This window comes from Labrus mixtus, chromosome 17, assembly GCF_963584025.1.
Source record: "Labrus mixtus chromosome 17, fLabMix1.1, whole genome shotgun sequence".
Taxonomy (NCBI): domain Eukaryota; kingdom Metazoa; phylum Chordata; class Actinopteri; order Labriformes; family Labridae; genus Labrus; species Labrus mixtus.
The window spans coordinates 23,104,793-23,120,466 of NC_083628.1; the positions used below are offsets into that span (position 1 = coordinate 23,104,793).

General features: G+C 40.1%; 1 protein-coding gene across 3 annotated transcripts in view; it reads left to right on the forward strand.

The window, feature by feature from the left end:
* The first annotated feature begins 7,992 nt into the window (after positions 1–7,992).
* The window catches only part of dpysl2b (dihydropyrimidinase like 2b), a 32,615-nt gene continuing 24,933 nt past the window's right edge, over positions 7,993–15,674 (forward strand). The window contains exons 1-2 of one of the 3 annotated variants that reach the window (XM_061061325.1): positions 7,993–8,117; positions 8,418–8,819. In XM_061061325.1, coding sequence (XP_060917308.1) covers positions 8,553–8,819 — 267 coding nt within the window. In that variant the 5' untranslated portion in view covers positions 7,993–8,117; positions 8,418–8,552. Of the gene's footprint in view, positions 8,118–8,238; positions 8,820–11,185; positions 11,505–15,674 lie in introns of those variants that run through there. The other 2 variants (XM_061061324.1, XM_061061326.1) reach the window with 2 other exon arrangements.

Here is a 15,674-nt window from a genome sequence, read left to right on the forward strand (position 1 = left end):
CCAATGAACAAAGACGCCATGTAAGTAAACCTTTGCTAGTCAGACATGGTTCATAAAGGAGACAGCACACATACACTAGTTCTATTTCAACTTTCTCACATGGATTTGTTTTTGCCTTTTGAGACTAGGGAGAGTGTAGGGCAGAAAAACAAGATCAAGCCCACATTTATTTTTTATTCTTAAATGTTTTATTTTGGGGCTTTTTATGCCTTTATTCAGAGACAGGACAGTGGATAGAGTCATAAATGGGGGAGAGAGAGAGAGAGAGAGAGAGTGTGGAACGACATGCAGGAAAGGAGCCACAGGTTGGACACCCGCCCGGAGGACCACATCCTCCACACATGACACGCGCGACCCAACCACTAGGCTACCGGCGCCCCCACATATTTGCACTTTATAAAAAAAAAGTACAAACAGTCCTGTAGAAGTAAGGGCAACAACATTAAGCACCTGAAATGAGCGATGTTGACATGTTCAGGTACGTTCTGGAGTTGTTCAGGGTGCTAAAGTTAAAGGAAAGAGCACTTATTAGATATCAAAAGTCAGTTTCCTGCACTTCCTGTCTTTGACAGCACTAGTTAACTAATTGAATGCTAAAAGCCTTACTAGTTTACTAGGAACAACTCTGACATGTTAACTAGTTGGGTCAAATTATCTCTAGTAGATATTTTAGATCTTACAAGTTAACATGCGTTTATGCAGCTGGGCCCCAGAAAGATTTCCCCTTTTTCCCTCCTTATTGAATTGAATTGAATTTATTTATTTAATAGGGACAATGCAATTTAACATAATTTCAATACAAAGCATGAAACTGATGTGCTGCATAAAGAGTATATAGCTATTGCTAATTTCCAACTCGTGTCCCCAGTTGGGCCTTTGTGTAAACAAACAGATTAAAATGTACAACATTCAGTTACATAAAACCCCATAACACTATATGAGGATACATTAAAATATATGTACAACAATACAATTGTCAGCAATCTAACAGTGCACAGCTGCAGCGACACTGCAAACCTGCTGATGTTTAATGTTTAGATTGAAGTGTCTACCATAATTCAACTGCGAGTTACTCATGTTTTTGTACTTGACTTGACTTGATTAAGAAGAGATAAAATAATGAACACGTCTGAAGGTGATCAGTCATCCAGGTAGTGGATATTTTAAGTCTTATCCAAAAGCTAACTGGACGTGGTTAAAATTATTGAAGAAATCAAACAAATCTTGAGAGATTGAACGTTTTTCAGTTGCCTTTTGGATTCAGCTGTAACTCTGTAAAGTTCTGTAAATGACTTGCCTTTGACAGAGTTAGCATTGTGCACTAGAAGAAGAGTTCAAAGATAACCATATGGAGGGTTCATCCTTGTTGGACTGTGAAAAATAAGTTTTAGCCAGTATATGTCTGAAGACAAAAACTGTTGATGGACTGTTTAAGCACATAGTAAATGTAATTGTGGTAGTGCAGACATAAAAAAAGTGTTTGAGAGGCAGTAGAGGTGAGCTGCCCTTTTTTGTCTTGTTTTTGGTTAAGTTAAGGAGTTAAGTTTAGTTATTTTCTTTTGGATGAATTTGTTCAGGTGAGTTCATTTTTTAAAGAGAGGTAGTTGTTATTTGGGCTTTTGTTCACCCTGAGCTGTTGCTTCAGCTGTGATATTTCAGTTTGTGTTGTTTATGGTAATTACATTTTTAAATTCTAAACATTTAGTCCAGCTTTTGGTTTGGGGATCGGGGAGGAAATCTTTCTCTTTCTATGCACAGCTACCCACCAAGATGGGCATGCGCATTGATGATGCTCTCTGCATTATTGTATCACATTTTTATTGTTATACTAATGTAAGTAGGTCAATTCCATTTAGTATAGCACCTTTCACAGGATAAGGTGACAAGAGTGCTTCACAAAGAATACAATAATAAGGATAATTATAACAGAAAATCATCAAAACGAACCAAAACACAGAAAAACAACAGCTGTAAACCTTTCAAATGTTCAAGATGTGTCTTCAGCTCCTTTTAGAAAGCATCAGAGAACACTACTGAGCATAATGTCACATAGTGTCTGTAATGTTTCCTGTCTGTTTTGTGGTTCTTTTTTTTTCTTATTGTTTTTTATACATGTCTGTCGCCCCGTGGCCTCTAAAGGAATGTAAACACTTAGATGCTCTAATGTTAAACAGCCACTCATGAAGTAACACCAAGCCAGCAGACAGGACTGTGTTAATGTTAGCTTAGCATAACTAGCAACTACTGTGTGTGAAGGACCTCTGACAAACTTCAGAATAACTTCATGAAAAACAGCTTTAAATATTATATTGTCAAGCAAAAGGTAACACACATGGACTATTTTCACATTAGAACATGTATTGATTGTTACACAAAGTGAAATGTGTCTTTGTTAGTCACCTGTTGCTCCACAGACTTCCTTTCACTCCTCCTTCACAACCTGAACTGGCAAACAGGAGCACAGTTTACCTTTGGGTTATAAGGCCGGTGTGCAAAGTGGAAGGCGCCAAGTTTGGTCGAGGTGAAGGGGTATTTAGATTGTTGAGGTAAAATATATTATTAGGATGGCAGTTTAAGTATTTACTTAAATGAAAAACACTCTATTGTCTTTTAGCCTTGTTTTATTGTTTTGTTTGCAGAGCAGGTAATACTCTCCTCAGTGTTACAAATTGATTTCTGACCTCTTTCGGTAGGTGCCAGCCCCTACATAAGAGGAGGCTTTGGGGCCTTGCAGGTTGTTGGAGGTTGGAGTGGTACAGTGTTGGAGAGCGCTGACATTGAACCAAAGAGTGTACAGAGCTGCAAGGGCCCAGAGTGTCATCGTTCAGAGCTCAGGCTCTTCCTTTGTCACTTTTGGCATTTTTTTCTTGCATGTATTATTAATAATTTTTACATTTTTTTAAGGTCTGCACTCTACATATTGCTGCACTTGGATTATTCCCACTGTAAATACTTTCACTTGGACTGCATATAGAATTTTCATCATTTAAGCCACTAGGCCATCCTTACATTTTTTATTGTTGAAATTTTGTCATAAAATTTAAATAAATAAGTTTAAATTATAAAAACACAGTATTTATACAAATGTATTGACAATCATGACATAGTTTGATTCATCAACTACCTCGACGACTTCAGCAGACGAAGGCCTACACTGTTCTTATCAAAAGTAAGTTTATTAACACAAATGCTGAATATAATGGTATCAATCAATCAATCAATCAATTTTATTTGTATAGCGTCAACTCATAACAAGTGTTATCTCAAGACACTTTACAAAAAGCAGGTAAAATACCTTACTCTTTGTCTGTTAACATTACAGAAGAGCAGGTAAAAAGACCTTACTCATTGTTATGTTACAAAAAGCAGGTAAAAGACCTTACTTATTGTTATGTTACAAAAAGCAGGTAAAAGACCTTACTTATTGCTATGTTACAAAGATCCGGCCTATCCATCGTGAGCACTTTAGCAAAGCAGCAAAAGTTACAGTGGTAAGAAAAAACTGTCTTATTAAAAGGCAGAAATCTTCGGCCGGATCCCCGGCTCATGATGAAACAGTCTTCACAGGACTAGACTGCGCCGGGCTTGGAAAGGGATAGGGGGAGAGATGGGATAAGATGCAGGAAGAGGGATAGGGAGCAAGGGGGTGGGGGGAGGCAAGCCGTCCATTAACAATCCGGTGGGGAGGGGGTTGTTCTGGCAAGCCGTCCATCAACGATCTTGAGGAGCCTAAGAGAGCTCAAGAGCTCCCAGGAAAGTAGGTGGTTAGTGACTGAGATTTACAGATAGATACATGCAGTAATATGATGTACTGTATATGCACAGAGAGAGAGAGAGAGAGAGAGAGAGAGAGAGAGAGAGAGAGAGAGAGAGAGAGAGAGAGAGAGAGAGATGAGCTCAGGGTGCCAGTTCCCCCGGTAGTCTAAGCCTATAGCAGCATAACTAAGAGCTGGTCTACACCAGCACCAGCCCTAACTATAAGATTTATCAAAAAGGAAAGTTTTAAGTCTATTCTTAAAAATACAGACTGTGTCTGCCTCCCGGACCCCGGCTGGAAGGCGGTTCCAGAGGAGAGGAGCCCGATAACTGAAGGCTTTACCTCCCATACTTCCCGGTACATAGCTTAGCTTCATTGTCAGGGACCTGGCCAGCTTATGAAAGAAGGTTTGTTTTTCTGAAAATTTGTACGTCATTGCCCAATCATAAAATCTGAGCAATCCCTTTAAACACCTGTGTATTATTATAAACCATGCAAAGTTGGCAGCTGCTGGAGGGCCTCGGACCATTAGGAGCCCCAAAAGTCCAGCTTCTCTGTGTGTCTTCGGTTTGTAGTAATTTTGTTAAGTACGTTTTAATTGAACTTTTATAGTAATTTGTCCCATTGAGGTTGGAAAACTCTGTGGAAAATGTAGGCTGCCCTAGAGAAAAACATTCAAAGTTTCAGCCGGTTCAGTGGGGGCCCCAGTTTTTGCCTCAAGGCCTCTAATCAGGACAATCTGTCTTAATCCTTAATGAAGGAAAATGAGGGAGCAAAGTAAAGACAGGAAGGACCCTGGAATATATAGTGTTTTATTTTATTTGTACTTAATTATGTTAAATCTTTATTGTCTTGGTTTAAGCCAATAACTAATCAGCAGATTCATGACGCAAACTGATTGAATTGAGTTTCTTTTTGATGTCTTTTCAAATGAAGGCCACTTTAATTTGACTGATTCAGACTGACAGTGCTGTCTAAAGTCTCATTAAAAAGTTCCTGTACATTTTCTTTGGGAGCAGCAGATTAGAGAGTCCACTCATTCTGCTGATCTCACTACTTGTCCTACATCTGTTCATGGATGCCAGCACCATGCCCTTCCTGCACAGAGACCAGACCCCCCCCCCCCCTCCAGCCCCTGCCTCCTCCAACTGTCTATCTGGCACGATGCCCAGTTTCCTCTCCTATTACCTAACCCCTAGCCTCCTCTGCCCTCAGCAGGGGACGATTGTTTTGTTTTGTTGAGCGGACAGTTCAGCATTAAAGGGGGTAGTTAGTGCCCTGTCTCAGCTCTGGGTGTGGCTGCACCTTTCATATTTTTTACCTCATGACATTCAGACATCAGACTTTGTAAACCTCTCCTGCAGAGATGACCACCCACACACTCTCACACACACACTCTCACACACCCACACACACACACACTCACTCGCAGCCCTCTGGGAGAGGAAACAGAAGCAGAAAAGCCATTTGCTGCCCACCACGTTGTTATGGAAACTGGTCTGACATGGACTCAGTGTTAAAATGTGTTCCATGGCCGCTCGTTCAGGAGGCTTTAGTCTGGTTTAATGTCAGTTCAGAATTAACAATGAGTGTCAGATAAGCGGCTCCATCTCTTTATTGATCACCATGCAGCACTGATGTATTAATACCTCACGGCCATCTTTACTCTGATTAGTAAATTTATAATGGAATCATCCATTTCAGACCATGGATAGAAACATATCGTCTAAAATGACAATCTCACACAAGTTTATGAAGTTAAATACACAAATTGACATTTTTCTGCACCTTTGCTTTGCATGTTCATTCATTTCTTTAATTAATCTTATTCAATACTAGCAAGAACTTCCTAAAAAAAAGTCTTCTATTAATATGCAAAAGAGGATTTTAAGAAAGAACATCTAAGTTGTAGTTTTTGGCCTTACTTTTTATTCATGATTTTAAAGCATTCAAACAAATAGAAACTCACATCTGTAAACCTGAAGTCCTGTTTTTACCTCCTTGGATGCAGCCAAGACACAAAAACAAAATAAATATTTTTGTAAACTTTCAGCCTTCATCACTGTGTTACTGCTATGTTGTGTGGTTGCAGGAATATATGATGTAACTGGGAAGTGAGTGACACAGACGGGGTATCCAATGAATGATCCTGAAACGTTTCAGCTTCACAAATGCAGAATTTAAAATTGAAGTTCACAATAAATGATTTTTCAGAGTCAACAAATATAATAAAGTGTAAGGTGAGGTGTTAAATTTTACCATATGTTTGGAGACTGACATGATATACCGGCCCATTAGTCCTTATGATGTTGATTAGATTAGATTATTTTATTCAAAGGTGCAGAGAAAAAACACGCAGCTTTGTGCAATTTACAATAAACAGCACAACCACATAAACCACCAAGTAAAGCATAAAAACATAATAAATACAAATATAAAGACTAAAGGCTAACATAACTCAAAAGGTGTTGTCTCATGTGAGTCACTCTGAATTACCTTGTTGCTGAAATGTGACATATAAATAAACTTGTCTTGCCTTATTATCGGTCAAATTCCTTAAACTCTGCATCATGCAATCGTGTTATTTTTTTTAATTGTACTTTACTGTGATAATTGCCTAAAAATCTCCAGGTGCAAACTTTTCATAATATTTTATTTAAATCTCTGAGCTCAAACATGACATTTTGAAGACATCATTAGGGTTCCCTTCCACAATCTCAGTTTGCCTATTGGTGATGACAAACTTAAAATAACTATAAAATATTCTGTTTATGTTAATCTCTTGACAACAACAACAAATCACTGTTATTAAACTTTCACTAAAATGTGTTTATTACAACTATAATCTGTCATCATTTTTTGTTTCTATCCTTCACCACTTGTGCTGTATGAATGCAGTAATATCTGAGTTTCCTTATGGGGATTGATAAAGTATTATCACATCCTACAGACACGCTGATATATAACCTCACTGCTAACAAATGTTACAACCCTGCTTTAATAAATAAGTTCTACTTTATACTAGTTGTAAAAGTTCTTTCTAGACAATTCAAAGTTTAGAGATTGTGAAAACCAGTGGCTTAACCAGTAAAAAGGGTCCTGGACCTAAATACGATCATACTCACTTGCAAATGCAGAATTGTTGGCTTAAGTGAAAAAGCCACTATGAGCCTACAATTAAGGTGATTAAGTCATATATTTACAATGAAATATTTACTCCAGTTAAAACATTTCATTAATTGTAGGAGTCAGAACAGTCATCTTGTCTAAGTGCTTTAAAGTGGGACGAGTTCATTTAGGTAAAAAGGGAACATTGAATTAAAACCTCATGACAGTTTCGGGGCTGTCAGTCACAATGGATGTAGCCACATTCAGAGCTCATTGAAAGAAAAAGCACTAAAAAGCCGACTAAAATTGTAAATTCAAGATGTGATGAAGTTTTCGTAATCAATCAATAGATTTGTATCTTTATAGTGCCAATCATCTCAGGGTTATCACAGGAAACTTTACAAAAACAGCAGGTAAAAGACCTTACTCTTTGTCTGTTAACATTACAAAAGAGCAGGTAAAAAGACCTTACTCATTGTTATGTTACAAAAAGCAGGTAAAGAGACCTTACCATGAGCAAACACTTAAAAAACGTAATTATAAAAGGCAGAAACATTGAGCAGAACCAGACACATGTTGAACATCCATCTGCCATGAGCTGAGAGAGAGAAACAGACAGAGACACAAAGTATAACCAGTAACAAACACATAATACAGACATGTGGTTACAATGTCAGTAATTGTAAAATGACATGTTATATTAGCAATAAGAACTTAAATACTGATAATAGAAGTGGTAGGAAGAAATAAACTCGAATAAGTTAATGGAAACCATACTAAATGAAATAAGTTAAGCAAACACAAATAATTGATTAATGTCTAACAGTAGAGTACACTGCCGTCCTGCTCCACAGGGTAAAATAAATCTCGCAGCTTATGGCATACGTCCCTGTAGTTTGGGCTGGTGTGTGCGGGGTGAAACAGCTGAGACTCTATTAAATATTTAAAATGTGTGGGTATGTGCAGCAGGGTGTGGTGCTGAAGGGACAGCGCCCTTCATTGTTGGACTGGGTGTGACTATGAGGGAACTCTCCATGGTGCTGATCCCCCTCCTGACCTCCAACTTTGATCGGACACGCCCCCTCAGACACACAGCTGTATGACATCTCCCACTTATTTAAATGACACAACTCACAGTCTAACTGTCAGGCAGCTCACTGTACACTGATGGACGATCTGTAGTTTGGAAAAAAAAAGAAAGGAGCGATCATTTCCGGATTGATCACATCTGAGGCGCTCACACAGTCTTCAGGTAATTTCTCATCGAGGAACATCCTCCTCCTGTAGCCTATTGGATCTTTCTAGTGACAAAGCTCCACTGTGAGTCTCTCTTCTATGCTGACTTTTAACTCAGGATTGGCTGCAGGCTGGAGGATGTTGACTCATGAGTAAGCAAATCAAAACTGTTTGCTGATCAGTAGGAGGATCATAGACTAAGAAAACAGCGGATTGTCTCGTATTTACCTCTAATATTTACGGCGTCCCTTTCTCTCTAGTGGGAGTATTTTCATGCACCATTAGCCTTACATTTTTTTTTGCTCTTTTGTCACAGTGCGACCACCTGCGCGTGAATCCAGAAAAGGCGGTGGCTGTCCAGGAAAAAAATATAAAAGCAGCTGAGTGTGAGCATCTGTGCATCTACTCCCCGGGAAACCTTACCTCTCCCCCCCTCCAAAGCCAGTAAGGCATGTCGACCGCCGGGGAAGTACCAGCCTTTTTTAAGAGCATGGGTTCTGACAGCCCAGCCAGGCCGAGGCAGCAGTTCTGTGGCATGTTTTGCCCGGTGGAAGGCTCCTCGGACAGCAAGACGCTGGACTTTGATGCCTTCTCGGCGTGCAAAGGAAAGCGTGACAGCCGAGTCATTGACCGGCAGACCGACATCTCTCAGCCGAAGAAGGTGGAGATCCGGGAGAGCACCGGGAAGGAAGCTCTGCAGAATTTGGATAATAAGAGGGTAAATTCATCTTTCATTTTCATGCTTATTTTTCAGTTCGTGTTTTTTTGCCCCTTTCTCTCTGGCTGTCATTTCTATTTTAAGCATTCATATGTGTTGCACAAATCTGCACCATCTTGATCTCAGTGTTTTAATTTCTACCCCTGCCACCCACTCACTTGAGTTTATTTTATGCTGACAACCAGTACACCAGACCAGACAACTTGCCATGACTACATTACCCAGAAAGCCCTGTGATGTAATGGAGGAGATAGAGGGCCCACTATGCAGGGCTGCCAGAGGGAGTGGCTCCTGTTAGTTGGTTTCTGTTTGATCCCCTCTTATAATAAAACCCTGTGCCCATGGTCTGCTTTTGCATTGCTGCAGTGCCCTTGAGCCAAAACACCAGCAGTACCAACAGGTCTGAAAGGGGAAAAAAACAATAAAAATGTTATCCTGGTTCTAAAGGGACACTCGCATGTGTATGGCTGCAGCATCCCTGTGCCTGAGCATTTAGGTCTTTATCAGCAGATTTCAGGGTGTGGACCTGATGGAGACATGGCAGCTCTGACTTGCATGACTTGCAGGATAATCTGTAAACTTTTCTTCTGCTGGTTCAAACTCATTATCCAGTATTTACAGCCGGTTGCATGGTGAACTATGACAACATAAGTACCACTAGCTGCCTTTACTTAATATTTCAGCACACAGGATGCTGTTAAAAGCTTTGTGTAGTGTGTTGAACCCTGGTATCATATTACATTATTGATCTGAAGCAGTAGCCAAACAATCCACCCTTTACCTACACTCTCTTATCTCTCAGTTATATCTATTTAAGTCCAACATGTGGAGTAGATTCCTCCCTGATAAAAGAATCCTTTTGACATGATTAACAAGATCAAATAAATAATGGGCTGTTTAAAAGCTCTCAAACGGTCCAGGACCAAGCTTTATACTAATATGACGTAAGCAGACTGCAGTGATGGAAAGTAACAAAGTACAGTCACTCAAGTGCTAAAAAACATCTAATCACTCAATAAATGACTTTGTGTTATAATTGTAATTTTTATAATATAAGACTGAATTGATCACAGACAAACTTCCCACAAGTTTATTGATGAAAAGCCCCACCTTTACATGCTGTATACATTATTCTGAAGTCAGCCACTCAGCATAAAAAGTACTTTTACAGTCAGTGCTCACAATGTGGGCTACATTTTGATGGTCATACTTTTATACATGTTAAACAATAAATGGATGAATTGAACTTCTATGGAATTATATCCACAGTGACATTGCTTTCGTACCAAATGAACCAAGATCTTCTTTTAGTTCTAGCACACAGCAAAGCTCCATCCAGATGAATGTTGAGCTTTTGATTAAATCCACTTGGCTCTCACAGAGCTGTTCTGTTTTTTAAAGCTCTATGCTACAAAAAAATCAGTTTTTTTGTTTTGCTTACTCACATTATCACCTCCTGTCTAGACCCAGACTTGTGTTATACTAACTCTCAGGTGTACTTAATCTTGGACAAATTATCTGCTATATGAGATTGTTACATCGTTAAAAAGAGAAAGTCAGGTATTTTATTTCACATGAAAAGTTGCATGTACAAGATAAATGCACCTTCTTTAACAATATAGGCCGACAGTTTTACTGCCGGACTTGATGTGGTACAAGAAATAAATAATGTTCTGCTGCTTAACAAATACTGTAATGCTAGTATTACCTTTCTATAGCTCTGTAACTGACATCACTCACTCAGCTGACTGATTTTATTGACTGGATGTCGAAGAAGTTAAAAAAAAACGATAAAGTCTCTCTTTAATGGGAAAATAATGTGCCAAATCTAATCTAAAAAAGGTTACAATGACTTTTCTGAATGTTAAGCATGATTTACTGTATCGATGCATGTCAGATTTACTTGATTTGATGTTGACTTTAGGCCTATTAATCAATAAGAAAGACACAACATTGTTGATCCCTCAAATCATCACTTCTCATTTCTGCTCACATTTCCAAAACATTTTGGGACTCTTTAAATCTTAAATATGTGTGACAGGTGTGACTGGTGGAAAAAACTGAAATAAACATAGAAAAGGAAGTGAGCTGTTGATGGCATCCCCCTGTTCACTTAGTGATAGTTCACTTTCTCCAATAAAAGTGAGATTTTAAAAAGGAAACAGAAGAAAGTGTGAAGAGTTAAGATGGCTGCTGGCTGTTCTTCGTTTGTTCACTTGCTGCACTCTCTTGCCTTCACTAATCCAGGGAGAGCAATTGATGGCATTAGTGGCTCTTTCCTGTCAATGAAGCAGGGCGAGGCTCTGCGCATGCTCCGTTGGGCTCTTTTATGGGGAAGAGGCTCGCGAGTGGTCCCTCCCTCCCTCCCCTCTTGTCTGACTCCGTCTGAGAAGGAAAGCTTTTGGTGCATCGGCGGAGACCGGGAGGCTGCCAGGACGCGATCTGGAGCTGAGACTGAGTTTGAATCTTTACGTTTGAGGCCTCCCAAAGGATCAGCTGCGACCTTCCCGGCTTTTTCTTCTTCTTCTTCTTCTTCTTCATCATCATCATCCTCGTTTGGACCCGGCGAGCGGCAGTAATCCGCACATCCCGTTGCATACATTGCGGTTCCAGGGCGCAGCGCAAGACGAACTACCGGTGAAGATGTCTGGCTATCAGGGCAAGAAGAACATCCCCCGCATCACAGTGAGTGCTGGGATGTGATTCATTTTCAAGTAACTCACGTTATATTCAGTCTGGAGTCCGGTGTCTGGTGGCGTGGGCCTGCGGGTGTGGGTGCAGGATGTCACCGGGGCGGCATGCTTTATGCGCCGCTGCGCTTCTCCTCTCATTTTTACTCGGAAGAAGAATAAGTCTGCACAGAGGTGCATTGTAATGCATTTTTGCATATCAACTTGCTTCTATCTGAAATGTGCTTTCTGCAGACCAAACCCACGTTAGGATCGATACATTCGTGAGGCCGCCAAGGCTATAAAATGTGATTTTTGCAGCATCTTTGCGACAAGTGCTCCTCTCGGGGTTAAACCGAGCTATCACTTGACCTCAAACTGTTCTGTTCTGCTGCAGAATCCCACTCAGTCCTGCAGGCTTTGTCTTTGGTGTCTGCCTACATGACAGTTTAGATTTCACGCCGGTGGTCTTTGTTCGGCGGTGTGTCTGGTGGCCGGGTATCACTGCACAACAACTGCTGGGGCAAATGCTTCCCTGTATCCGCCTTAACATTCACTTCCCGACTGCTTTTCCTTTCCCTAAAGCTCTCCTTTCACTTTGGTAAAGCATGTCTTTGATTTAGATTTTGTTTTACGAGGCTAGAAGCGTTTAGTATACATTTAGGGTGTCACTGAGCAGCAGATTATTTCTTTGGATTCATAGCGGAGCTGCTGGGATTGGTGTTTGTGGTTGTGGTTCAATGGAAAGTAGAGAATAGGGAGGGGAAGGGAGGGGGGGCCATGGGAAGGGAGGGGACAGTGGGTCCTATTTCCTTCCATGCTTCTCTCTCAGCTGTGTAATGAAAGGAAGATGCATGTACAGAGGCAGAGCCTTTCAGGAGGTTACTGTCTTATGTAAATAAGGAAATAATAACCAAGTTAAATGTCAGAAAATAGTTCAGAACCAAAGGCAGATGGAGCCATGTGTCTAGTCTATTACGCTATGAGTAAATACTGCATGCAAATAAAAAACATGAATGATTAAATCAATATATTTGTCCTGCACTCATTAGTTCTGGAAGGACTTCAGTAAAAGTCTCTGCGTGTGTAAAATGACACTGGTCAAAACTCTTGCAAAATATAAGAGGGGGTTGTCCCAAAATCAATTCATTCTGTATCAGAAAAGGCCCAAAACGTTCCTCCATCCTGCACCTGGTGCACATCACATATTCATCACTGCTAGCGCTAACTCGAACTGAGGCAAATTATTTCATATCTAACAGGACAGTTGAGCAGCACAGTGTCAATTTTCATACTGGCTTCCTGGATTCTGAATACTGATATGTGTGAACGTCTCTCTGGATGTAAAGCAGAGAAGGGTGTTCTGAGTGAATGTAGGGGGCAGAGTCTCCCAGAGAAGTGGTTTTGCTCACCTCACATATCTGAACAATGTGTCCTGCAGCTCTGCACATCAAACAGGCTGATAAACTATCACTTTATATGCTTACATGTGAATCATGGGGGGATGTGTCAGCAGACGAGGATTGGTCATGTGGCTGAAAATTCTTTAACAGCAAAGTCAAAGGTTATGATCTGCAGAATAATGAGCCATTGTTTTGAAAATTAACTAAAATAAGTGAAATTAGCTTTTTGTCTGTTTTATGAAATGTAAGATTCAAATAGAAACTGATAAAGTGTAAATAGTTGTCAGATGCCTGCTGCTCGTAGAATATCATTAAATGATTTCAGATTTTTCTAAATTATATTTATGGTGTATTGAAAGTGGAGAAAATGAATCAGAAAGAAAAGCCCCACCTTTCTGTCACACGTGCTATAGCTCATATTCAAATCCCTCTGACACTGTTGCATATTTTGAGACTTTCTAAGTCAGTAAAGTGACAATAATTGAGGACATATTTTGGACTGTGGTGATAATATGTTTGATGTCTGTGGTGGAAACATGAAGCCTCTCAGGTGATTCACTCTCCTCTCAGGTCTCAGGAGAGAGCAGGAGGAGTGATCCGAGGATTAGGAGGAGTGTTGTAGTCCCTGCAGTGATTAAGTAAGACCTAAATAGACAGACTTCCTTTTCTTTAACAGCACATGAGAGAGAAAGGGGGTCAGAGACACGATTTAATCCTTTAAAATGTGTTTTTCTCAAAAGACCTGCTGAATAAAGTGTCTTGAGCTACGTCATGCATGTCACTATTCCAGCTAGCTCCTCTTCTGCACCCACTGTACTTCAACACTGTACAGACTCCAGTGTGAAGAGTAGTTGAGAGTATTAAACCAATCAGAGGCTGGAGAGGAAATGAGCTTAAATTGAATAAAATCTGACCCAGAGAGGCTGCAGCAGTGACAAAGGAACTCTCTATGCTCTGATCCTTTCTGCATAAAACAACTAAATTAAGAGCTGACATCTTCATAATGCAGAATTTGAAGGTTTCATCCATCAGTCTTCATCATTCTGGGTGGGGTTCTGGTGGAGCTGAATGGTTTGTGTGGGATTGATGGAGTCAGGTCAGCTGCAGAGGCAGAGATGTACTCACAAGCAGATCTCATCAAATATGAATGAACCTCAAGTTCACCACCTGGTTTGGAGCATCTGTGACTCAGGACCTTTTTTTCTTCCATCTTTATGATGCACAGAGCAAAACCAGAGCAGAGAGGAAAGTCGCTGAATGTTGAATCCAGTAGGGCTGCTTTTTTAAATACAAAACTAAAAGATGAGACATTTACCAGAATCCACTTATTTACTTATTGAAGAGAGAAAACAATCCCAAACTCAAACATGTTTTAATTTACAGTTTCAAGCTCAATCATTTTGGACACTGATTTGTCTTTTAAGCTAAATAACTTCTCATATTAGCTGTTTTTTTCTTGGTTCAATAGGTCAATATTTTTGGCTATTAGACTCAAAACAAGCACTTTTATTATGTTACGTTAGCCTTTTGGACCTTGATGATAATATTACAGTTTTCAGTTCATCAAAGATGAAATTACTGATCAATTAATGAGACGAATAATCAACATGTGCTGAGTAGTGTTTTTTTTGTTGCAGCTCTAATGGATACTCTTGAAATAACACAAGTGATGCATTACACATTTAAATGATCAGAATTACTTTTCTTTCAATCCAATCAAGGTATTTGATGATTTTTAATTTGCTCCTGAGTCGAGCGAAAAAATATTTTCGCCCCAAGTAACATCTTGACTTCCTTTACAGAACAGTGTGGGATATAAATATTTTAACATTATGGAGTTGACAGCAAAGTGGAAAACAAGAACAAGGAAAATGTTTCAGTGAAGTGATTGCACCTCGAACGTCCACGTTAATTGACGGTGAAAACAGAGTGAGGCTATAATAAGACCGTCCAGGATTAAAGACTACAATCCCCAGAGGATGAGGGATCAGCAGGCGGTCTGAGTGTAAACCTGTAGTACAGTAGGGGAGCTGCTCAGTTTGTTAGTGGCCTCAGTGTGTTCCTGCTGTTATCTCACAGTGCACAGCATCCCGGGGCGATGTCTGTTCACACATTAAACACAACCATGCTGCTCTCCAAATCACACAACCAGCGGCTCCGCCTCCTTTTTTTTCACGCTCAATATCTTCGCGAATTGCTCCATTCATAGAGCCACAAGTCAGAGTGTGTGTCTGTCTGTGTGTGATTACAGTATAAGGGAACTTTTTTATTTATTTAACTATCAGCACATGAACAAAGGGAAACACTGTTGAGTCAAATCTGTATCAGGATCACTGGGCCTCCAGCTGCAGCACGCAGTGAAGAGAGGTCAATGACAAGGTTTTTGACGTCCCTGAAGGGATCATTTAAAAGTGCAGTGTGACCTTTTGGTGGAAATATCGGCAACAATTGGAATATGATATTGATAAGACTTTATTCACGAGTGTTTAATCACTTAAAAAGGATGCATAATGGATGCAGCCAATGTGACATTACCCACTGGTTTCTCGACTGCTTATATAAAAAGCCTCGATTCAGAATACAGGCAGCCGCCGTGATGGTTTCCCAGGGTCAGAAGTTATGGGGATGTCAGGGTGGAGCCGAACACCAAGTTGTTCAAACTGCACAGTCTCTGCCTGTGGCTAAATTGTTTTTGAATTAGCTTGACTCTCTGGTGAAAGAGCGACAGGTAAATGACATGTTACCTGGTAGCTTAAAATAACTAATCCTATCATCACTGAATA